This window comes from Archocentrus centrarchus, chromosome 18, assembly GCF_007364275.1.
Source record: "Archocentrus centrarchus isolate MPI-CPG fArcCen1 chromosome 18, fArcCen1, whole genome shotgun sequence".
NCBI lineage: Eukaryota > Metazoa > Chordata > Actinopteri > Cichliformes > Cichlidae > Archocentrus > Archocentrus centrarchus.
The window spans coordinates 14,710,644-14,736,385 of record NC_044363.1 but is presented as its reverse complement, the minus strand read 5'-3'; the positions used below and the strand labels follow the sequence as shown (position 1 = coordinate 14,736,385).

Sequence of the window (25,742 nt, the reverse complement as noted above, 5' to 3'; positions counted from 1 at the left end):
TTTGGTCATGAAGCACGATGTCACATTTGGAGAAAACCAACCACCGCGTATCAGCACAAGCACCTCGTACTAACTATCAAGCACGGTGGTGGTGGGGTTGATGAGGTTGGGGCTGTTTTGCAGCCACAGGACCTGGGCAATATGTCAATGAGTCAAATGTGAAGCCATCTGCCCAACGGCTAAAGCTTGGCCGAAACTGGGTCATGCAACAGAACAATGATTCTGAGCACAGCAGCAAATCTACAACAGAATGTCTGAAAAAGAAAAGAACCAAAGTGTTGCAATGACCCAGACAAAGTCCAGACCTCGGCCTGATTGAAATGCTGTGGCAGGACCCTAAGTGAGCTGTGCATGAATGAATGCCCGCAAACCTCAATGAACTGAGGCAAAGTTGTAAAGGAGAGTGAGCCAAAATTCCTCCACAATGACGTGAGACTTCAAGTTATTGCTTCTGATTCTACATTTTGTCTTAATTTTTGTTAATAATGACACGGTGTAATATGTCATGTTGTTCATCTGAGGTTGGGTTTACCTAATTTTAAGACCCGTTGAGGACCAAATAATTTTTTGTTGTCATGATATGTAAATATATGTAAAACCTTAGGATTGAAAGAGGATGTGCTTTCTTTTTTTACCTGTATGCAGCAGAGCAGCATCACAGCAGACGGTGGTGCATAGTCAGACGATGTCTTAATGGTAAGGTGCTTACTTTTGTGTGAAATACACTGCTGGTTAATGGGCAGCTTTTCTAGTCTGAATGTCCATGCAAAGCTCTTTACACTACAAACCACATTTACCTTTTCACACACACATTTATGCAGGTTCAATATCTGGCCCCAGGACACTTTGACATCCAGAGTAGAGGAACCAGGAACCAAAACCACTGATTAATGGACAACCTACTCCACCTCCTAGGCCACAGCTGCCCCTGAAATAGCTCTAAAAGTTATACTCTCTTTGTGCAATTTATATTGTGCTTTCAGGAGGAAAAGAAAAAGAAAGATGTGGCATGAATGAAAGAAAATAAGGACGTGAAGTAGTGAATGAAGAAAAGGTGGGAAAAAAATGGGAAAAAATGAAGCTGGGGTGGGAACATAAGAGTCGATAAGTGGGCTAAAGAATAAATCACCATTACATGTACTCCCCCTTATATAGCACTGGCAGCACATACTTATGCACTGTAGGTTTATAAGCACATAATTCAACTGAAGGAGGAGAGAGTGAGAGAAACTACAGAATACAGAGTGAATGAATCTCCTGCCCACTGAGAGAGATTAATTCAGATCAAAATAGAAGGAGGCAGAAGACTGATTACAACTGAACTTTAGAAATGTCAAGAAAGAAAATGTCAAATTCATATCCACAAAAAGGTCAATAAATCAATAAAAAGACTTTCTAAATTCTAGACACTTTCAATAATTTCTTATAAGGATTTAAGATAATCTGATGTATACCCTGTCAGACCGATTATCTTTGAAATATGATCATCTTGGATCTAAACGATAGAACATATATACATATTTGCCCCCTTCTCAATGTATACATTTTTTCCATGTTTTTCACACTCAAATGTTTCAGAGCAAACAAATTTTAATATTGGATAAAAAAACAAACAAACAAAAAACAACAAATACACCCCCCCCCCCCAAAAAAAAAAAAAAAAACCCAAAACAAAACAAACAAAAAAAACAAGAGTAGATACAAAATGCAGGTTTTTAATGATTTGATAATTTAACCTACCTGGTCCTGAGTGAAAATAAGTAACTGACCTGAAACTGACTTCCCTCTGATAGATGTCAGTGACAGTTTTTCAGCTGTTTCTTTAGATCGTGGCATGATGTGTTGCTTTTTTGAGATCTTTTATCCTGCTTCACAGACAGGTTCTTTTTAATTGATTGAGCAGGTCTAGCAGTAATCAGGCCTGGGTGTGGCCAGTGGAACTGAACTCAGCTACCCCAAGAAATGTGGTCAACTCTCGAGCTAGATTAAACACACACAAACACACAAATTGGACCTCATTTTGCCTCCGTTTTTCTAACGTGAGATGTTATGTGGGAATACAGATTAAAGCCCAGAGACAGTTTCAAATCTGTGTTGGTGGTAGATTTATATTCCCAAAGCATCTGATTAAATAATAGAAATACTGTATGTCATGTGAACACAAGCCACATGCTTTATGATAGTAAAAAGAGAAAGGCAGTCATATTTTTCCTCACCGCCTACCTCGTGTAGTTGTGCGACTGATGATTTGCCTCCCCAGGAAAAAACCTGCTAATATGGGTTAATGATCAAAATGACACGATTTTGGCAGTAAAGGATGTAACTAACTTCTTTACTACCTACAATCCACTTCTGTTTTCAGTATCTGTTCTCATCTCTCTCATGAAGAATGATGTACTGTTAGGTACACATTCAACTGCTCGTTAACACAAACATCTCATGACAGCAACTCAGTGCATTTAGACATGTAAACGTGGTCAAGACGACCTGCTGAAGTTCAAACTGAGCATCAGAAGGGGAAGAAAGGTGATTTAAGTTTCGTTGAATGTGGTGCGGTTGTCGGTCAATAGTAGGTGAGTATTTCAGGAACTGCTGATCTGCTGGGATTTTCCCACACAGCCATCACTATGGTTTACAGAGTATGATCCAAAAATGAGAAATAATCCAGTGAGCGGCAGTTCTCTGGGTGAGAAGGCCTTGTTGATGTCAGGATAGGAAGGCAACAGTAACTCAAATAACCCCTTGTTTTGTTTTGGATTTTACATTATAGTTTAGTTTTATTTCATTTTAACTTTTTCCCTCTAATTCAGGTGAGTTTTAATTAGTTTTAAAGTGGTTTTGCTTGTTTTTATTTTTTGTTTAATGCTTCATTTCATTAGTTTTAGTATTAGTTTTCATTTTTTCATAATTTGTCAGGTGCAAGATTTAAGGTGCAAGAAATATATGAGTGCATCCTCCTGCTTCCTGTGTAGTAACTAGCCAGCAGTTATTTTTTCAGTGAAAATGGTCCATTATGGTTGTCACCTCGCTGCGTGGCTGTGATGCAGGTTCTCTGTCGGAGCTGCTCAGAGATGCTAACTTGGTTAGTTACTCACTAATTAGACTTCTGTGCTGGATCTTTGTGGGGCCTATGTACGCAACCTGCTGGCGTTTATTCTTGTGTAGCTGCATTGTGTGTGTTAATTACTTTGTGGTTGTGTGCTGGTGTTTTATCTGTGGTGCCAGCTGACAACGCTGGGACTTTTTCCCCTCCTTGGTCCTTGCTCTTTGTGGTCAGTTTTTTTGATTCACATTCAGTACATCTTCATAGCTTCCCAGTAGTATAGAAATAATTCTAAAGTTATCCAATCTTTGGCAGCTTCTGCATTTAGATGACGTATGCATTCGTACACCACTGATCATTATCCGATGATTCAGTTTCTTTTTTTTCTAGTTTTTTGTAAATGGACCATTCTGTAAGCCAGGGAGCGGATGTTGATGGGAATATATTTGTTCTTTTATGTACACAAATCATTTCAAACTATTTCTAGCAGTAGTTCATGACAGAGCTTTTCTGATTTGCAACAGTTTAGGTTTAATTTTATTTTTACATAGGGACAAGTACAGTACCAGTCAAGGACACACTCAATGTGGCCAAACGTTTGACTAGTACTGTATATTACATGAAACAGGCAACACACCACAACAATTATAGCCTAAGCAAATTTGCAATGTCTATCTCTGGCATTTGCACAATCTTGATAATAATACATAATACATACGTTAACACAAATGACAATAAAAATACCATAACAAAATAAAAATAATTCATGACTGTATGGCTGGTTGCTTTTTAAAAACTGTTTCAGTTTCATTTTAAAATGGTTCCAATCAGGCTGCAGCTTAAAATCAGAAGGCAAAGAATTCCACATATTAACACTGTGCTGTTTGCCCCCGTGAGGATTTCCATACAGGCACCTTACAGGGATTGAGCTCTGGTGACTGTGGAGGCCAGTTGAGTACAACAAGCTCATTGTCATGTTCAAGAGAGCAGTTTGAGATGATCTGAACTTTGTGACATGACACGTTATCCTGCTGGAAGCAGCCATCAGAAGATAGACACACTGAGGTCATAAAGCGATTGACATGGTCAGGTAAGCTGTAGCATTTAAATGATGCTCAGCTGGTACTAAGGGGTCCACAGTGTAGCAAAAAAAGTATCACCCATTTTGTTCCACCACCAGCACCAGCAGCCTTGAAGCATTGATACAAGGCAGGACAGATCCATGTTTTCATGTTATTTACGCCAAATTTGGACCCTACCATCTGAACGTTGCATCGGAAATTACATCAGACAACATGTTCACAGCCTGGTACAAAAATGGTTTTGATCTCCACGGAGAGATTCCTCATCAGCTGTACAGATTAGTTTTTTTATAGCTCATCCATCTGAATACTGAACTTAGGACCGCGGACAGTTTGACTGACAGGTGTCCCGACACAGGGAGCTGAGAGGCGTCTGCTCAGCCTTACCTCTGTTAATTGGAGCCACTGAACTCGACCTCAGCACCAAGTGAACTGTTGGAGCACCCAGTGTTGGTGCTCCAACAGTTCACTTACTGAACTGGTGAATGATATCTGACATGTCTTTATCTGACAAATAATAGGGCCTACTGTGTGTTAAGAAGTGTGTGCCTCAGATTTGGCAAGATAAAGTTTAGTATTTCATTAGTCTCTTGCTCATAATAATTAGCAGATGCCTGTGTCTGTGTGGAGCCAATTTAGCTTGTTAGCATTAGCTAATAATTTACCACTTCAAGTTATTATACAAATATGGATCCATGGATCCAAAAAAACAAACAAACATGGTGGCAGCCAAAGTTCTAACAATGTGGAGTTCACCACGGTGCCTTTTATATAGCGTGTGGGGTCTATAAACCGTCTTATCGTCACTGTAGCTTCCTGTGACTTTCTCAGCCTGTGTGCCTTCTCTTTTAGAAGAATGTTTCTTTTCACAATAAAATAGTATGAGCGTGTGTGTGACCCACAAAAGATGTGGTCACATTATTTTTATTATGTCATTACATACTATAAGGGTCAATAGTTTCAGGATAATTATTCCAGCTCTCGCTGAGATATGTATATAATAAAAAAAGCCTTAAGAGACTTTGATTTAGTCTTTATGGACTTTTCTGTGGGGCAATACCAAAAAACCGTCAGTAGGTGGCAGTTGGACATCAGGCGGCTGTCTGATACGCTGTTTTGCTCTCGCGCTATTCTGCTACGAGAGAGTGATGCAGCAACAGCCAAACCTTGTCTTGTCTGCTCATTTATTCCGTTATATCAGGTTTGTACAATGTTTAAGCATGTAAAACACAGAGGAATGATCGTGAGAACAGATGAATGTAGTTGTAAGAGTCTGTGAGCAAGTTCAGCTGCCTTTTGATCACTTTTATGTCTTTGGATGGTAAACGTTAAACCCACCAAGCTTACCTAGCATGGTAGCTTAGCATGTTGATGTGTGTACCTGTAAAGTCAAATGTTCTGATACCCAAACTCCCATTGCATATTAAGTTGAATATCCATACGCACAGATATATTTATTTTGCACCCTGTCTGCTGATGTTCATAGGATAGTATTTAAATGGTTAACTGTATTTGTTGTTCTGGCTACTGTAGTTAAAGAAAATGATTCCAACAGATGGTTTAATATTGTTGATATGGTTAAAAGAATAATTGTGTGACTGTCTGAAATATGTAAGTAAAAGATTCTGCTACGAGAGAGCGATGCAGCAACAGCCAAACCTTGTCTTGTCTGCTCATTTATTCCGTTATATCAGATAACTGTTGTGTGGTCGCACACCTGGGACCTGCAATATGTGCACAAATCTGTTTCAGCTCTAAGTGTGTGTGTGTGTGTGTGTGTGTGTGTGTGTGTGTGTGTGTGTGTGTGTGTGTGTGTGCCTGTTTGTGTGTGTGTCTGTCTGTGCATGCCTGTGTGTGACGCTGTCAAAAATTCCATTAAAGCACAGTTGATGTGTCAACAGCAACGCCATAAAGCATGACAACAATTGGTGCTCTGGGTGAGCCTAGAATTGGAGGCAATCAAAAAATAAATTTTAACCACTCTTATAGGTTTTAGAAATGGGCTTCCTCCTTGATTGATGCCCTGCTCAGCCAATGTTCCTCTTAACTACAGAGTCTTCAAGTAAGAAAAAGACCTAGAGGTTGTCCTTAAGAGCACATTGGTCTTTCTGCTGACCCAAACTTTGGCTGGCTTCTATATATTTCTGGTAACTGGCTGCTTGAGGCATTCGATCTTTAACTTAAAATCTGTGGCTGACTTTCAGTGTATTAATATTACATACTGCAGTTTTCTCAGATTTATTTATTCATTTGTGTAAATAAAATGTAGAATCTGGCAACAGATTATAATTAAATATTCACAGGTACTGATGAAGTCTTAACTAATATGCATTCCTGCCTGTTGGAACATGGCCTTGTTGTTTAGTAGCTAATATTTCTTGTATCCGATAATTTAAACAAATGCTAGTGAATAGTTTAAATTTATTGTATGAAAAGATGACAAAGAATTTATTCGACTCTGCAGTTAGAGTTCAGTGTTACAGCATCTTTTAATTTATGGCCAAAACTTGAATGTTTTGATTCAGCTGTACCACCTTAATCACCTTTATGGCCACAATGTGCAGTCAACGGGCATAATGAGTCTAACTCCATGCTTCAATTTCAGACAAAATAAGCTTCCTAAGGTTAAAATAGTCAGTACAGTTTTTACTGCTTGTTTAGAATACAGCTTGTCTTTTCATATTTCTGCATTGATATAACTCATCAGTAACAGCATTTTTACAAAGCTTCTTTACATGCAGAGCTTGATTGACATGATTGATTCCGATGTTACATCTCATAAACTCTGACATACACTCATGTGAAAAACCATATATACACTGACTGCTTCTATAGGAATTAAGGGGGTAAGTAGCTGCCAGGTGCTGATAATCAAATGCACTTGCAAATGCATTAATTGATCATCAGCAAGTGTGGGCACCTCTATAAAAGGAGAAGTTCTGATAGTCTGTTTGTCCGAAGCATTCAGATGTGTTAAAAGCAGGAGTGGACGTCCCAGCAAATTCATCCTGCGGTCAAGACCGTACAGTGCTCAGAGAATCTTCAGAAAACCCAAGAACTCCATCTCAGATTGTACAGGCCTCAGTTAGCATGTTAAATGTTAAAGTTTATGACAGTACAATTAGAAAAAGACTGAACAAGCTTCTTCCCTCTAACAAGAACGTGGTAGCACAGCTTAGCTTTGCAAAGCTGCATCTGAACAAACCTCAAGACTTCTGGAACAATGGACGAGACCAAAGTGGAGATTGTTGGTCAGAATACACAGCAGCACATTTAGAGAAAGGCAATAACAGCATAAAAGCACAAACACCTCATACCAACTAAGAGCACAGATGTGGAGGGGTGAAGATTTGGGCTTGTTTTTCAGCCACAGGACCTGGGCACCTTGCAGTCATTGAGTCGAGTGTGAACTCCTCTGTATACCAAAGTATTCTTGAATCAAATGTGAGGCCATCTGTCTGACAGATAAAGCTTGGCTGTAATTGGGTCATGCAGCTGGACCCAGTGGGAATCAAATTATAATATCTTTGAAACATCTGTGTGCCACCTTAAAGCTTCCTATTTCAACTTAAATTAGCTTTAAAAGTGGTTTGTTCAAATTTTTATTCATTCATTATTCATGCACTGACTTTTTGTTGTCGTTTGTTTTGTCTGCGGCAATTTATCAAATCCTGTGTTCAAAATGAAACACACTGACAGATCTATCACTACATTTCCTGTTCTGTACTGGGAAAGTAATAAAGAAGGCGTTCCCTGAGGGAACTATATAGTGAGAAACACAGTGGAAAATGAAAGATGCTGTTGGACAAGTTGATTTCACACCAGAAAGATCATGAGAAACGAGGGAGCGAAAGAAGGAAAGAAACTATGAAGGTGTGAGACTGAAGGTAAAATGTTTTTTGTGGCTTGTGTGTGTGCCTGCTTAATATCTGCAGTCAATAAGTTTATCATATTTGTACATCGTGAATTAGTAGCATTTCTTTTATTAACATGTTGACTCTTTGTGGTAGTTGACAAACAACTAATCACTTTTGGGAAAAAAATTCAAAAAATAATTTTTATTTATGCCATATAGCTGATAAGACATTCACTTCACTTCATTTTAGGCCTCAGTCACACATTCATGGAGACTGGTTAGAGACTTCCTGGCAACCACAGGTTAGTAAAAATGACTATTCTCTGACCGGTTGTGAGTGGTTGCTGGCTGGTACTGTGATTGTTAATCCCCAGTCATTAAGGCTTAGAGACCAGTCAATGACACCATGGCAACCTTTGGTCACTAAGGAAAAATGTGTATTCACTGACTGGTTGGTAAGTGGCTGCTGGAGACTGCCAAAGGGTGAAATCAATTGCAAAGAGGACGCTGCACTGAAAACTTCCCTGTGATTGCTTTGTCAGTGGCAAATTGCTGCAGTAGTTTGCATGAATGGTACCTCCTTGTCATCAAACTATGTGGTATTGGAACTGAAGAAACTGGAGATGGCGACCATTCACCTTCAAAGTAAAGACTGTACCTTTTGAAACATGTTAATTTCAGTAGTAAGGTATAACTTTTGGTAACTTTTTACACCTGGCAATTGCTTCACATCTGCAAACCACTTTGGAACCCAACTCTACTCTAGATTCTATTTTTCATCCTATTTCTGATTTAATAGGCATGTCTGTTATCATTAATATTTGATCTGTTCTGCGCTGGATTTTGTTACTGTCCATGTGGGCACGTGAAAGGGAGAAAGAGTCCCAGGGTAGCACAGTCTATTACAACTTGGTATTAATGTAGTAATAGAAGGGTAATAAGGTGCAGATGAGAAGGTAATAATGTGGAAATAGTAACTTGTTACCACTTAATTAAAAAATAATATCAAGTAATCACAAAATAATGTCTTGTATCAATAATGAGTTTAACTGAGTAATATTACACAGAAATCTTTGCACTGGGTAATAATGGGCCAGAAATGGCGTAATAATAGGGAAACAAATATGCCCATGAGGCAAAACCATTTAATAATAATAAAGCATATTGTATTAAGTGTATTTGAGCTTTTTATATGCTGACTTTAAAGTGGTATACCCCTATTATACCACTTAGTGCCCCTTGCAAAGTATTATATAATTTTATATTCCTGGAATTAATCCTAGTTTACTAGGGGTAAGGTAATATTGGTTGATGCTTTAACATATTAGGATAAAATTAACCAACTGTAAGGCTGGAATAAATCCTACCTTATGTACATATATTCAATTTAAATTTTATTTATATAGTGCCAAATCAGAGCAAAAATTTAAATATAAAGCACCTCAAGGTGCTTTATATTGTGAAGTAAAGACCCTACAGTAATTACCAGCCTGTCCTCAGAGTGAAAATGTAGGTATTGGTCGTTTCTGCAGGCACAAATTACGACCAACATTTACGTTTTGGAAGGGGAAAAAGCGACATCTAGTGGTCGTAAACGAAAGTGCGTTTAAAAAATGTTTTCGGTTTTGTCCGGCAGACCCCAAAAGAAGACGTAAGTATTGATTTCGTCACATTCGTTATTCATGTACAGAAGTCATTATTTTGCCGTAGGATAGTTTGACATGACAGCCTGGGAGCGAACCATTAACCTTCTGATTGATAAATTACTATCCTCCGAACCACGGCAACATTACCCAAGGACATGTCCATACGACAAGCGAAGCCGGAGGTAGGCGCAGTCATTTGGAAACGTAAATATAGGTCGTATTTCGGGGCCCTGCAGAAACGACGGATGCTTACAGTACGTTTTGATTGGAGGACATGTTGCTAATTACAGATAAAACCCAATCAAAATGACCCCCTATGAGCAGGAAGAAACCAGGCTCAAGAAGGGGCAGCCAACTACCAACCGGCTAAGGGTGAGGGGAGGGAGACAGGACAAAAGACATGCTGTGGAAGAGAGCCAGAGATTAATAATAACTAATGATTAAATGCAGTGTGGTGTATAAACAGTGAAAATAGGTGAATGAAAAGAAATACTCAGTACATCATGGGAACCCCCCCCTCCCATTCTACACTTAAGTAGCCTAAGAACCACAAGTAAGCCAGCAGTCTGAGAGCAAAGTGCTCTATTGGGGTGATATGGTACTATAAGGTCTTTGAGATAAGATGGGGCCTGATTACTCAAGGCCTTCTATGTAACAAGAAGGATTTTAAATTCAATTCTAGATTTAACAGGGAGCCAATGAAGAGAAGCCAATATGGGAGAAATCTGCTCTCTCTTTCTAGTCCCTGTCAGTACTCTAGCTGCAGCATTTTGAATCAGCTGAAGGCTTTTCAGGGAGCTTTTAAGCCTGATAGTAATGAATTAATAATAATCCAGCCTAGAAGTAATAAATGCACGAATTAGCTTTTCCTCATCATGCTGAGACAGGATTTTTCAAATTTTAGAAATATTGCACAAATGCAAAAAAGCAGTCCTACATATTTGTTTAATATATGCACTGAAGGACATATGCTGGTCAAAAATGACTCCAAGATTTCTCACAGTGTTACTGGAGGCCAAAATAATGCCATTCATAATAAGTATCTAGTGTTTCAAAGACCTCAGTTGAATGTGATGCCACCAATTGTCAACATCATACATTTGTGTTGTCACATAATCCCTGTATATATATGATACTGTTTTGATATTGCATAAATGCATTAGATTGCAAATGCAATCTACAAATTGCTGTTTAAAACCAAACCAAACATAATATGTGTGAGCAATGTGATTGGTCAAACATTTGTTCCAGTGGTGCTTGTAATTCCTGTGGAGCATGGCTTTCCATCCTGGAATGCACTGAAAATGCATCACTTTCCTGACAGGACTATGTATAGCACACCAGATGGTGACCAGTTGTGTGTACACAGTGTAACTGTGTGAGTGCATTCAACTTAGAGTATTTATACAATGGGGAGTTTTCATCAGAGCAAATGGATTGGTCAAACAGATGTCCCAGATGGGCTGCTAATGTAATTGCATAGCCAGTTGCTTCTCTGTCAGCTCTTCGAATAAGGGAACTAGTTACTGACCTTTTTGGCATTCTTATTTTACAACCATCTTTTTTTTTTTTGTCCTCAGTGAAGAAGCCATTCAGTTTGTTAAAATACACTTTTGCAATATTCCCATTCCCATTGACTGTAGTTGTTATTGCTGATCAAAGTGTGTATGTGTCTCTCTATGCGTGCGACCCTCTCCAACCTCTAAATCATCAGCTTACACTTTCCAGCTAACGGTGTCAGAGGTGGTTTTGTCACAATGAGCTTTCCATTTGCTGCAGAAATCCTCTTGGCCTTTACCTCCCTTCCCTCTTTTTCTTTTCAAACAACAGCAAGTGCTGTTTTGGTGGTTATTTTGATGAAATCACTGTACTTTCCTATTTTGGACTCAGTGAAATATTGGCTGTTTGTTGTTCCAGAACTATCATTAGTTGACACCAAGTGTCAGAACAGGAGCAAGGCTGCCTTTTTCTGTCTTCTTTTCTTGGTTCCTACAGTAGGTTATGAGCGCAATTGTTTGTAAATGGTGGATGTACTGATAATGACTTAATATCTATTGAATGGTAGCTAAGAAAGACGAATTTTAAACACTTTGAAAATAAAGTTAGGATTTTTGTTAGGATCAGATGTTCTTACAGCCATATTGCACATATTTAATTGTGCCAGATGATTGTCAAAGCCACAGCTCCTCAGAACCAATACTGATCCAATCATATGAACAATTCAGCTGTGATTAAAACTTGCAGGCGTCTGAAGTTGTCACAGAATGAGGTGCTGGAAGTCAAATTAAATATTGAACATTTTTGTCTGAAAGTAATCCAAAATGAATTAAATTACACAGTGGCTGAGTTTTAACAACAGAGTATAATATGAGGGGGGGAAAGTAATTATGTGAAACCAAAACACATAAAGAAGGCTTTCATTTTTAATCCACATATTTTTTTTTTACCAATTATCTATTTATCAGTTTGTTTGTAGCTCTATATAATTCCATGGTTAACAAACTTTGAATTATTATTTAATTAAAATTACATTTACAATAATCTTTACTAATCGGTTAATCATTAGTTGCTGAACCACATATTAACATTATCAGATTGCTGCTGCAAAACTGCAGCTGATGTTTAGAAAACATTGTAAATGCTTGACAGATACTACTTAGTGCATGAATGAGCGCATTTTGGATGGTCAATATAATGTTCAAACTGATGCTTAGGATACTTGTTCCTAAGAAGCACAAAAGAAGGTGGTAATGCAATTATTACTGTTACTATCAATTCTGATATAATACTTAATATACAGTATAATTCATACACACTCATCAGTAACTTTAGTAGGCATATGTATTCAACTGCTCAATCACACAAATATCTAATTAGACAATCACATGGCAGCAGCTCAGTGCATTTAAGCAGATAGACATGGTCAAGATGACCTGCAGAAGCTCAAACTGAGCATCAGAATTGGGATGAAAGGTGATTTAAGTGACCTTGATTGTGGCATGGTTGTTGTTGCCAGATGGGCTGGTCTGAATATTTCAGAAACTGCTGGTATGCTGGGATCTTCTGATACAACCATCTCTAGGGTTTACAGAGAGTGTTCTGAAACAGAGAAAATATCCAGTGAGCGTCAGTTCTCTGGGTTAAAATACCTTGTTGATGCCAGAGGTCAGAGGAGAATGACCAGACTGCTTTGAGCTGATACGATGGCAACAGTAAGTCAAATAATCATTTGTTACAACCAAGCTATGCAGAAGAGCATCTCTGAATGCACAACACACTGAAACTGCAATGGGCTACTGCAGCAGAAGACCACACTGGGTGCCTCTCCTGTCAGCTAAGAACAGGAAACTGAGGCTACAGTTCTCATAGGCTCAGCAAAACTGGACAACTGAAGTTTGCAAAAATGTTGGCTGGTCTGATGTATCCCAATTTCTGCACCAACATTTAAATGCTAGGGTCAGAATTTGACATGACATGAAAAGCATGGATTGTTCATGTCCATCCCCAATCATGCTGAGCATGTCCATCCATTTATAACCACATGGCAACCATTTTCTGATGGCTGCTTCCAGCAGGATAACACACCATCTCACAAAGCTCAGTTCACTGCATGGGCTTCACAGTTACCAAATCTCAAGCCAGTAGAGCGCGTTTGCGATGTGGTGGGTGTGATACCAATGATCACATCCATGATGATGTTGGGTATCAATGATTTTCTGTATCTCTCTGTTTTACAGCCATCTTCACCAATATCTCCAACTCATCACTTTTGTTGACAGAGTTGACATTTCCCCGTGATGACTGCTGGCAGAAAGGGCTTATATCTCCACTTCCAAGCCTTCCCCTTTGCACAAGCACAGCAACCACAAAAACACCTCTTTATCTCAGCTGGAATAGGCTGGCATCTTCCAGATTTGCTCCATTTCAATGAAAAAACAAACAAAAACTCTTCTCTTGAGTAAACTATCCTCCCCACAGAAGTATGCATCAGTACTTGGCAGACAAAAGAACAAAACAAAAAACCAACCAAAAGAAAAAAAAAAGATAATAATACAACAAAAATAAAGTCTGAGTAAATTTCAGAGGTACCAGACTTTCCTGCTACTAGTTGAAGCGCATGTTCTAGGAACACAGATTACAGTCACATGTGCATACATGCATGGTGTACACATTAAAATATAGATATGTGTTTTGTGCAGCAAAACACATAAAACATGCATTGTTTAGCATGCTATTTTAAAGTCACGCAAGTCTCAACAGTGGACTCAGCTGAGTGCTCATGATTCTTGTGCTGTGTGTTGTGTTGATGGCCAAAAGAAAAACGAAATAATAATTAAAAAAAAAAAAAAAACTACTGGATTGTTCAGCTTAAAATTTGCTACAGATGACGCACACATTGGCTTACACAACATTAACTTTGGCGCAAGGTTGGAGGAGAAGTCCTTGGATTTCATTCAGGGATAATGTTGTAAACTGAGTGAGTGAAAGAAAGCAAATATTTCGACAATTTTTGGTGTGTCTTTCAGTGTTTGAGCTTTTCCTTCTGTCAAATAAACAAGGATAAAAGCACTTTGCTTTAAAGACTGATTGCATCACATGATTGCATCGTGATTATGTGATTGTGTGCGTGTGTCATGTGCATTTTGCTACAAAGGTGCAGAGAAAGCTTATCTGCTCACAGCAAAGCTGCAAGGTTAACAGCGCTTTCATGGTAATTCTACTGTAAACACCTGCCACAAATTTGCAAGCACAAAATGGATCTGATGTGAAGTGCGTGTGTGTGTGTGTGTGTAAAGTTAAGGAGTTGCTGTGTTCAAATACTTGATTTATATTTATCTTTAGAATGCAAATATCCGTTACCTTTATGACATTTACACAGAAACTGGTCAACACACACACACACACACACACACACACACACACACACACACACACACACACACACACACACACACACACACACACACATACTGGTTTTGGTGTATTAGAAGGACAATTTTTTCAAACCAGTTTTTTGCAACACTAAACGGACACCCCTTTCCACTCATGCTAGAAAGATGTAGTAAATCTTAAAAATTCTGTTTGAACTATACAACACAAATCTCACTTCAAAATTTAGATACACACATCAGAACTCAAAATATAAGAACCTGACACAATGCTGTATTAAGAGGACAAACAATAATGAGGTACTTAGCTCCGCCCATGACACAAACAGTAATTGCCAGGGCCAACTTTATTTGTCAGGACAATGGCCATACACATACACAAACATGTAATTTTCATGCATAAAAAGGCCAACATGGATAAATGAAAAATGACTAAACAGAAAGACATGGACTGCATTTTACAGCACCTTCACTAAGTAAGCGGCAGTAGCAGTAACTTTCACTAAGCAACAGAATCCTATTTGTGAACAGAAAGGAAAAATTATGAATGGCAAAATGAAATTATGCAAGTCTGTTAAATCATCAAACAGATTAAACAAAAATTGAGTGAACAAGATGAACTTACCCATCGTCTCACAGAAGAAATAAAACTGAAACGTACAGTAACCAATCCACACCAAACAATATATACTGTAAAATATCAGTATGTTTACATATTCTGTTCAACAGCCAGTTTGCCAATATAACTGGAATACTGTCAGCCCTTCTCCTGCCTCCACAAGATGAAATATTTAAATTGTCCACCAGTGATATCATCAGGACACAGAGATTGCTTCTGGTCTTACCCTTAATATCCCATGTGTCCTGATGATATCACTAAAGGACAATTCATCACATTCACATATTCTATCCAGGATTTTCTTTTCTTTTCATAGTTATGCCCCGATTCCTTACAAAATCTCTTATGTTTTGGATAGAGCGGGCAGCCAGAGCAGGATCTTCAGCCTTCTTGCATTGCTGGCATTCAATCATAGTGGCCAGTTTTCCTTTTTTGATGTGTTCGCCAAAATGTCTCATGACTGCGACAACCTCCATGGGAGACCATGGATTCTTTTTTGCTCTTCTAGCACTTTCCAGAGATACTAGAAAAAAGACAAATAAATTATTAATGAAAACCAACTCCATTTTAAACAGTTTTTAAATAAGGAAATTTGTGTTTAGTATATTATTTGTTAAAACAATGGTTCTTGGCTATAAATTATGTACTGATGTAATGCCTATTTATTCCCCTTTTAAAATGTGCATTAATAAAGAACATACATTAGCGGGACAAGCTACAGAAATGAGCATGTGCGTTGCACAGATGAAAATAAATTTCTGCCAATGCTAAACAGCTTATTCTGCCATTGACACTTGCTTGGTAAGTGTGGTTGATTATATGATTGAATTCTAAAGAAAAGGCATTTTCGTAATTTCAAAATAGTATTTGTTTGACAAACAGGCCTCAGCAGCTTTCATAGAACCATCCAAAGCCAAAAGAGGCTTGCTGGTCCCTAGATCCCACTCAGCACCACGTTTCTCTATAGGTGCTGTATCAGCAAAAGCCCAAAGTTGAGAACCCTGGTGTACTAAATCTAACTTAATAACCAAATTAGAAAATATATTCCCATTGCTTTGCTTATTACAGTTTTTTGGTGTTTTGCTGTTTTGAAAAACATTACAGATTAAAATATGTATAAAGAAAGTACTATAAACATTAGTCCTATTACTGATCACTAAATTGCATCTATTTTCTAGCATCTGAATATTGACAGTTTGAAAATGTATCAATTTAATACAAGGTACAGTTTTATATGGTATGTGCATTTAGGCCAGATATATTAGCTAAAATATCAGCTCACAGTATCCTGCAGAAAGAGAATGGTCACCATATTGCCTTTGGGTGGTGTGGATAATTTCTTTTGACCATGCTTCAGTTGTGCTTTTGTGCTTAAGTAATTTGGTGTTTAGTGACTTGTGTATGTGTGGTAGCATTTACCAGAATGTTTATTTGTGTTCTTTTTTCTGCTGGGCTCTTTGTCCTTCTTTAGTTTTGTGTTGGGTTCTTTCTCCTTAGCATCTGTGTGTTTACTTTGTGCTGAAATGAAGAAAGAAAAGATTATAAAACAAAAAATAACAATGGTCTGGATGAGCATTTATTTGTTGTAGGTAGGTTTCTTAAATACTGTGAAGTCCAAGATTCTCCTTTATGGTGTTAAGCAACTAATGGATAAATAATGAATTTATTCTCTTAATGATGAAATCCAGATGTACGGTTTAGACTTGTAGTTCACAGCGACACATGGATGTGTGATATGCCCAGTGCTACTACAGCTTATAACAAAAGATATTGAGCTGACTTATGCACTAAAATAAGACTCAAGCAGTGACTGGAAAGTCGACCAGCTTTTGCAAAACAAGGATGCGAGCACAGAGAGAGCTAAGCAAACCAGGCAACTAACAAGGAGACATTCCACCAAATACATACTTTAGTAGATCAGCCCCTTCTTTCAGGTCAGATGGTCACCACAGCAAGTCAACCTCTTCCACCTCCCCTTGTTCTCTACATTTTCTATCCTCACACCAACTATCTGTTAAGTTTCCTCATCCACATCCATCAGTCTCTTTGGTCCCCCTCTCTGTCTCCTGCCTAGCAGCTCCATCTCTAACATTCTTTGATCAATATGTCCACTGTCCCTCCGCACATGCCCAAAACAATCTTAGTCTGGCCTCTCTAACTTTTTCTCCTAACTGTCCAACCTGCGTAGTCCCTCTGACATTTTCATTCCAAATCCTATCCATCCTCATTAGTCCCACAAAGAATCTTAACATCTAAGCCTCTGTCACATCCAGCTCAGCCTTCTGCTCAGTGCCACTGTCTCTAAATCATACAATATAGCTGGACTCACTCTTCTCTTTTAAACCTTTCCTTTTACTATTGCTGCAACTCTTTGGTCACACACCACTCCTGAAAATTTTCTCCATTCATTCCATCCTGCCTGTACTCTCTTCCTCACCTCTTTTTCATGACTCTTCATTTCTCTGGATAGTTGATCTACTTAAATTCCTCCACTTTTGCAACCTCTGCTCCTTGTAACCAGACTGTTCTACCACCGTCCTCATTCACACTCGTATTCTGTCTCACAACTGACTTTCATTCCTCTTCTTTCCAGTGCAAGCTTTTATCTCTCGAAGTTCTCTTTTACCTGTTCCCTGCTCTCACTGCAAATCATGATACTGTATGCAAACATCATATTACATGGAGATTCCTGTCTGACCTCAACTGTTAGTCTGTCCATCAGCAGGACAAATAAGGGGCTCAGAGTTGATCCTTGATGCAGTCCCACCTTCAACTTGAAACTGTCAGATCTCAAAACTACATGCTTGTTGGGAGGTTGCATCGCTACTCCTTGTTAATGAGGGGATGCCTCACAGATAGAGCCTTCTGTCTGCTGTTGGGGCAGTTTTCTTCCTCGGTGGCCCCTCTGACCTCTGGGGTTCCCCCGGGGTCAGTTCTTGGTGCTCTACAGTTCTCCATTTACATGCTACCCTGGGGTCGACATTTAGGAAGTATAATATTCCTTTTCACTGCTTTGCTGACGATGTGCAGGTTTACATGCCATTAAAGGCACCTTCCAAGAAATCTATTTATGCTGTGTTTAATTGCATGAGGGATATTAAGACAAAGATGGACTTAAAGTTCTTAAGATTAAATTAAAACAAAACAGATTAACCTGTTTGGTCACCCTGACTTGGTCCAGGTTCTTACCATTTCTCTTGGCCTACTAGCACCTTATATACCATCACAGGTAAGGAATCTTGGTGTTATTGATGGGGTGTTCAAATTAGACAAGCAGATTAGCTCTGTGGTCAAGGCTAGCTTCTTTCAGCTTCGGCTTCTAGCCAGAGTCAAACCTTATCTTAGAAGGGGCAATTTAGAAAAAGTCATTCATGCCTTTATTACATTGTGCTTAGATTAATGTAACTCCCTGTACTTAAGCATTGGCCAGTCTGAACTCAACTGTCTGCAGTTGAAAGCTAAGAACATTATTTGCTTAAGTTGATTCTTCATTGTGAATGGTATGATAGGAAGTGCTTTTATTTTTATATTAGGAAGTGCAAGCCTAGACGCTGTAGTTGCTGTTGTGCACACTGAAAAGCAGCAGCCATGCCTATATGTTAATTGTTGCACTGTAATGTATTCAATGAGTAAATTGTTAGATTGAAAAGACTGTCCTGGTCATCAGTTATAGCTACTACTTCTGTATTCTACATTCAGATCACTTGAAATTTAGCTTACATATCACCCATTTATTTGAACTGTTGCTGTGACAACAAAATTGAAATGAGTGAAGAAGGTCTGAATCCACTGTGCATTATTTCATAGCCTAAAAGCAATCAAAAATGGTGACATGTTAGTATACTGAGGATATGGGCTAACCTTGTGATAATGGCGCAGACATGCCTGGAGGTTCCTCGACAGGTTGCCTAGCCATCAATGGTCCTGCAGAACCTGTAATAAAATATAATATATTTCATTGCATACATAGAAAGATGAGTAGAAGTATTACAGTGAAATTTTGGTTAACTTGCTATGTGGAAAGGTAATGTTTACTCTCATAATAATAATAATAATAATAATAATATCTTATGGTTATTTGCCTTTTCCACTGAAATTTGAAGTCCTTGGGACTGAATTTCATTTGGCACATGAAGTCAAGTTTGGACAAAAGCACACTTTTACAGAATAAACCAGGAAATGTTCAAAAATCTAATTGACATACTACACCCTTTGCCATCTTTTTATGCGACTTCAGAGAGACCCATCTGTAGAACACAAACCAACTGTGGAAGTCTCTTTGCATGAGTGCTCAATTGCTATCTGGGACCTAAGTCATTCAGGCCCTTGCTGTTTTCTAGTATTTCAGATACAAATTAATGTCCCCTCAATATATGTCTGAAATACTAGAAAACAGCAAGAAATTTTAGTTATTGACTTGACAGTGAAATTAAAATTGGTTACGAATACAACATAGCATGTAGCTAAACTGTTAAAAGTCTAACCATCTGGTGACAATAAATACACGCTAGGTTCCTCAACAGATTCCTTATATATATATATATATATATATATATCACACAGTACTTACCGGTCTGTGGATGTGTGAGATTTGCTTCATCTACCTCACTCTCAGCATCGACCTCACTCTCAGCATCTGAATCGGTCAACTGTAGGTTGTCTAGTTAAAATAAATTATATTGCCTTAATGAACCATGAGGTTAAAGTGTTATAAGTTGCCTATGCACAATGTGTGTTCCATTTTGCTACCATATATTTGCTAGAAACATGTCTAATTTTTAATGTAAACAACTTTAAATGGCATTACCTTCGATTTCAATCTCGTCAAGTGTTTTGCCTTGAAGGCTTCTGAGAGATCCTTTCTCCATGGCAAGCAGCAGTTTGGATATCTTGGCCAGCTGGGTAGTAGCCTCAGGAAGTCTGTAATATTCACGATGAACGCGAATATCGTGGCCAAGGAAGTTAGCAACTTGGTCCAACTCGTGATTCTTGAGGTTCAAGATCTGAGACAAAGTTGCAACATGTTTGCGTAATTGCGTTGACCTGAGGAGCTCAGGGTTTTCAGCCCCACATTCACTGGCATAAAACCTCAAACAGTCCTGTCCTCTGTAGGGAGTCAGACAATGAGGTCTGGCAAACAGGAACAGGTTTTCTGCCAGAACACCACAGTCTTTTCTTTTTTCTATTAGGCGTGTTATGGCATTCACCATGTCTGGCGAGAGTAACACTGCAACCTTCCGGCCTCTTTTACCCCTTAATTCAACACGACTGAAGTGTTGACAAAGGCGAAGTTCAAATTCTGTCAGTCCAAATGCGACGTCCTTATGCAGGGGACTTGTGTCTCTTTCCAGAAAGCCATTCATTGTCATCTTTGAAATTTCTTCCCCTCTTCTTCTGTTAAAAAGTATTATATTTGCCATGGTGGCTTTACACAGTTCACTATATGATTTTGGTGAACTATTGTCTTCCAAGTCCTTCAATGCTTGTTCTGTAGTCTTCTCCAGATGTCTGTGAAGACGCTGAACATCTTCGGTGAAAGGAAGAGTGGAGGGCTTGTTAAACTGCCGCTCATTCAACGTAGTTAAAGCGGTGTGAGAGATGAGTTCAGACCACTTTGTAGCATAGAGAGTTTTGAAACTCTGGGTTGACTTTATCAGCGTACTGTCTTGTGCCATGAGTGCTCTGCAATGTAAAATATCACTGACTTTCTGTAGTGAGTGACCTAACTTTAGAGCAAGGCTTGGAGTACGGTAGCAGTGCTTTTCTTCATCATACCCGGATACTTTCTTGACCGCTTTGATAACCACATCAAAATTTTCAGGTCTCACAGCATCCTCAAGACTATGTATTGAGAATTCCTTGCGAAGCGTGAGCAGGAGTCTTCCAGATTCTCTGAGTCTCTGGCGAATGTAGTCATATTTGGTGGGATCTTGTCCATATTTGTTAAAGAATGATTGGGCCAGCTGAAGAATAGAGAAGTCACTTCGCACAGTAGAAGTTATTTCATCATCTTTCATAACAGCTAACACGCTCCAAACACCTGGTGATATCTGCTGACACAAAGCTGACTCATTCATAGAGGCCAAAGACAAAACTTTTTTTCTTCCAATCTCTGAAGTGGCTTCTACTGCTTTTGAAGAACATTTTCGAACATGTCGCCAAAGATCTCGTCGCAGATATAATGCCTGGCAGTACATGCAGTGAATGTAATCTTTTGCATTGTACTTTTTCTTTGATGTGCGTCTTAGTTTTAGTGATCCAACTCCACTCGCCAAGACCTCTGAGTTATGCTTGTGGTTTCCCTTGTTGCGAAGCTTTATAAGCATTTTCATACGTTGTTTGGACCTCTTGGGAAGACTTAAAACTTGAGCAACATCTGCATGTGTTTTCTCGTGAGTTTTTAAGTGACGTGTAAACTTTGTCTGTAGTTTCCCACAAATGTAGCAGTAAGTTTTATTTCTGAGCAAGGATGACGTGTTTGAGACTTTTTCAGCCATAGCATCAGCACCATCATCAACAAATATGTCTTCGGCATCAGCGTTTCCTATATTGCCAGTAACTCTTGATACTTCAAGCTGACTTGTGCTGATCATATCTTCAGTTGATGATTCTGCAGCTTCAGAAACGGGCTCTCTGTTTTCCTCTACAAAACTTTCTTGGTGGTGTCTTTTGTTTTTGGAAGAAGACTTGCTGGTGGAGACCTCACAATTCTGTACTTGTTTGTAACTGATTTTTAAAGGCTCTGATCTGTCATCGCACGAGCTGTTTGAATCATCTATGGAATCAGGAACATACTCCTCTTCTGATGATACCACCTCACTTGAACTTGGTTCTGTACAGACCTGATAATGATTAAAAACCATCGTATATACATATATTATATTTTGCATACTTGGAAAGCATTGCACCGAGAATAATTCTACTAAAAAGCTTACCACTTGCAGAAGTTCAGTGATGTCCACCTTGTGTTTAACATAACACTTTTTGTGCCAGGACTGGTTGCAAACTAGAAAGAGAAAATTAAGAATTAATAAAAGAAGGTAGCATGGAAAGTACTTAAAAAGTCAGTGCAGCAGCAAATGGCTCATTTTAAACATATAGCACAGCTACACATGGAACAGGTTTTTAAAAGTGTTCCTGTGGCATCACATTCAAAAGATACAGATGAAGCCCCCCTTCCATTTTCAAAAAATTACCTTTACATCTCACACCACTCCATTTCAGAGGTGCAAAAGGTCCTCCACATGAAACACATTTTTCTAAACTTGACATTTTGTCAGGGACAAGATCATGATCACAGTCCTGTTGACCAAAAAAAAGTGTAATCATAAGATAAGAATCTTAACGGACACTTGTGAAGTGTAGAATATCAAAACCAATGAATCGTTTGTACTCTGTTTCTATAAAAACATGAATTAAGGATGAAAGTGACATGATTTGTATGTGTTATCCCTGTTGTGAATGAAATTGTTTAGAAATTAGAAACTTCAAACCTTAAATCTACATTAATAACTTGTTGCCATGTAAAATTCAGAGGAAAAATTACACACCTGGAATAACAGAAAAAAGATCCCCTCTCAACCTAGCTTGTTCTTCAGCAGAACAAACCTAACTAATCAACTAAAATAGAACAAAAACATACATTCACTGTGGATTTACTCTACCAGTTAAAAGTTTGGAGCCAACTTCTCATTCTCATTAAAATGAGAAGGTGTGTCAAAACTTTTGACTGGTATTGTACATAAATATATTGTATAAAAGCATGCATGGAGCATGACCCTTAAGAATATGGTCATGCTCCATATTCTTGATGGTGAGCAGATATCTCACCTGAAAAAAAACAAAAAAACAACCCCACCCCACCCCAAAAAATAATTTGAATATACATGCTTCAGAAGACTGAACTGGATTTATAATCTTCATAATGTATTAACTTGTGAAATTAAAGATTACAAAAACCAACTGAATCTATACACAACTGAATATAATTTATATGAGTGAAAATTTAAAAAAGTAAAAGTTAAGAAGTCGTTAGAGATGAAAATTACCTCTGGTGAGTTGCCCGAAAATGATCTGCAGGCATCCACATCAGAAGCCTGACACAGCAACTCTTTGGAGAGCTAAAATGAAGGGATGAACACTGAATGAGTCTAGGCTTCTAAATTTAAAAAAAAGAAATAATGTCCACCTAATGTATGAACATATCAAGCTGAGTATTACACAGGACCTGTGTGTCTGCGCACTTCTAAATGTAACTTTCGTTCTTTTGTACTTGTGTTTTCAAAACTCAGTCCTCCTTATTCCTGCACCTGACATGTTGAGTATTACACAGGACCTGTGTATCTGCGCGCTTCTAAATATAACCTTCATTCTTTTGTACTTGTATTTTCAAAAATCAGTCCTCCAAATTCCAGCATCTTACATGTTGAGCATTACATAGGACCTGTGTATCTGAATAGTGCTGAATATCACTCTCATGAGTTTGTTTTATAAAGTAAATAGGTCATTGAAGATGAAAATTACCTCTGGTGAGTTGTCTGGAAAAGATCTGCATGCGTCCACATCAGCAGCCTGACACGGCATCTCTTTGGAGACCTGAAATGTAAAGAACAATCACTGAATGTGAGTTTGTTCATAATGTTCAAAACCGAGTCCTCCTTATTCCTGCACCTTACATGTTGAGTATTACACAGGACCTGTGTATCTGCGTGCTTCTAAGTGTAACTTTCATTCTTTTGTACTTGTATTTTCAAAACTCAGTCCTCCTTATTCCTGCACCTGACATGCTGAGTATTACACAGGACCTGTGTATCTGCGCGCTTCTAAATATAACCTTCATTCTTTTGTACTTGTATTTTCAAAAATCAGTCCTCCAAATTCCTGCATCTTACATTTTGAGCATTACATAGGACCTCTGTATCTGAATAGTGCTGAATATCACTCTCATGAGTTTGTTTTATAAAGTAAATAGGTCATTGAAGATGAAAATTACCTCTGGTGAGTTGTCTGGAAAAGATCTGCGTGCGTCCACATCAGCAGCCTGAAACGACATCTCTTTGGAGACCTGAAATGTAAAGAACAATCACTGAATGTGAGTTTGTTCATAATGTTCAAAACCGAGTCCTCCTTATTCCTGCACCTGACATGTTGAGTATTACACAGGACCTGTGTATCTGCGTGCTTCTCAGTGTAACTTTCTTTTGTACTTGTATTTTCAAAACTCAGTCCTCCTTATTCCTGCACCTGACATGTTGAGTATTACACAGGACCTGTGTATCTGCGCGCTTCTAAATATAACCTTCATTCTTTTGTACTTGTATTTTCAAAAATCAGTCCTCCAAATTCCTGCATCTTACATGTTGAGCATTACATAGGACTCTGTATCTGAATAGTGCTGAATATCACTCTCATGAGTTTGTTTTATAAAGTAAATAGGACATTGAAGATGAAAATTACCTCTGGTGAGTTGTCTGGAAAAGATCTGCATGCGTCCACATCAGCAGCCTGACACGGCATCTCTTTGGAGACCTGAAATGTAAAGAACAATCACTGAATGTGAGTTTGTTCATAATGTTCAAAACCGAGTCCTCCTTATTCCTGCACCTTACATGTTGAGTATTACACAGGACCTGTGTATCTGCGTGCTTCTAAGTGTAACTTTCATTCTTTTGTACTTGTATTTTCAAAACTCAGTCCTCCTTATTCCTGCACCTGACATGTTGAGTATTACACAGGACCTGTGTATCTGCGCGCTTCTAAATATAACCTTCATTCTTTTGTACTTGTATTTTCAAAAATCAGTCCTCCAAATTCCTGCATCTTACATGTTGAGCATTACATAGGACCTCTGTATCTGAATAGTGCTGAATATCACTCTCATGAGTTTGTTTTACAAAGTAAATAGGTCATTGAAGATGAAAATTACCTCTGGTGAGTTGTCTGGAAAAGATCTGCATGCGTCCACATCAGCAGCCTGACACGGCATCTCTTTGGAGACCTGAAATGTAAAGAACAATCACTGAATGTGAGTTTGTTCATAATGTTCAAAACCGAGTCCTCCTTATTCCTGCACCTTACATGTTGAGTATTACACAGGACCTGTGTATCTGCGTGCTTCTAAGTGTAACTTTCATTCTTTTGTACTTGTATTTTCAAAACTCAGTCCTCCTTATTCCTTCACCTGACATGTTGAGTATTACACAGGACCTGTGTATCTGCGCGATTCTAAATATAACCTTCAGTCTTTTGTACTTGTATTTTCAAAAATCAGTCCTCCAAATTCCTGCATCTTACATTTTGAGCATTACATAGGACTTCAGTATCTGTATAGTACTGAATATCACTCTCATGAGTTTGTTTTTAATAAAGTAAATAGGTCATTGAAGATGAAAATTACCTCTGGTGAGTTGTCTGGAAAAGATCTGCATGCATCCACATCAGCAGCCTGAAACGAAATCTCTTTGGAGACCTGAAATGTAAAGAACAATCACTGAATGTGAGTTTGTTCATAATGTTCAAAACCGAGTCCTCCTTATTCCTGCACCTGACATGTTGAGTATTACACAGGACCTGTGTGTCCCTGTGCTTCTAAATGTAACTTTCATTCT

The 25,742-nt window shown here is 38.4% G+C and overlaps 1 protein-coding gene across 1 annotated transcript; it reads right to left on the bottom strand.

Annotated features, from left to right (window-relative positions):
• Window positions 1-14,817: 14,817 nt before the first annotated feature.
• On the bottom strand, window positions 14,818-25,098 carry LOC115797398 (uncharacterized). The gene is made up of 9 exons (XM_030753967.1): window positions 25,061-25,098; window positions 23,184-23,255; window positions 22,332-22,437; window positions 22,071-22,141; window positions 19,943-21,977; window positions 19,706-19,795; window positions 18,997-19,068; window positions 16,555-16,653; window positions 14,818-15,658 (listed from the first exon to the last, which is right to left on the bottom strand). Exons 3-9 carry the CDS (start codon window positions 22,405-22,407, stop codon window positions 15,423-15,425), a joined length of 2,679 nt encoding a protein of 892 aa, XP_030609827.1. The 5' UTR covers window positions 22,408-22,437; window positions 23,184-23,255; window positions 25,061-25,098; the 3' UTR covers window positions 14,818-15,422.
• Window positions 25,099-25,742: the final 644 nt, after the last annotated feature.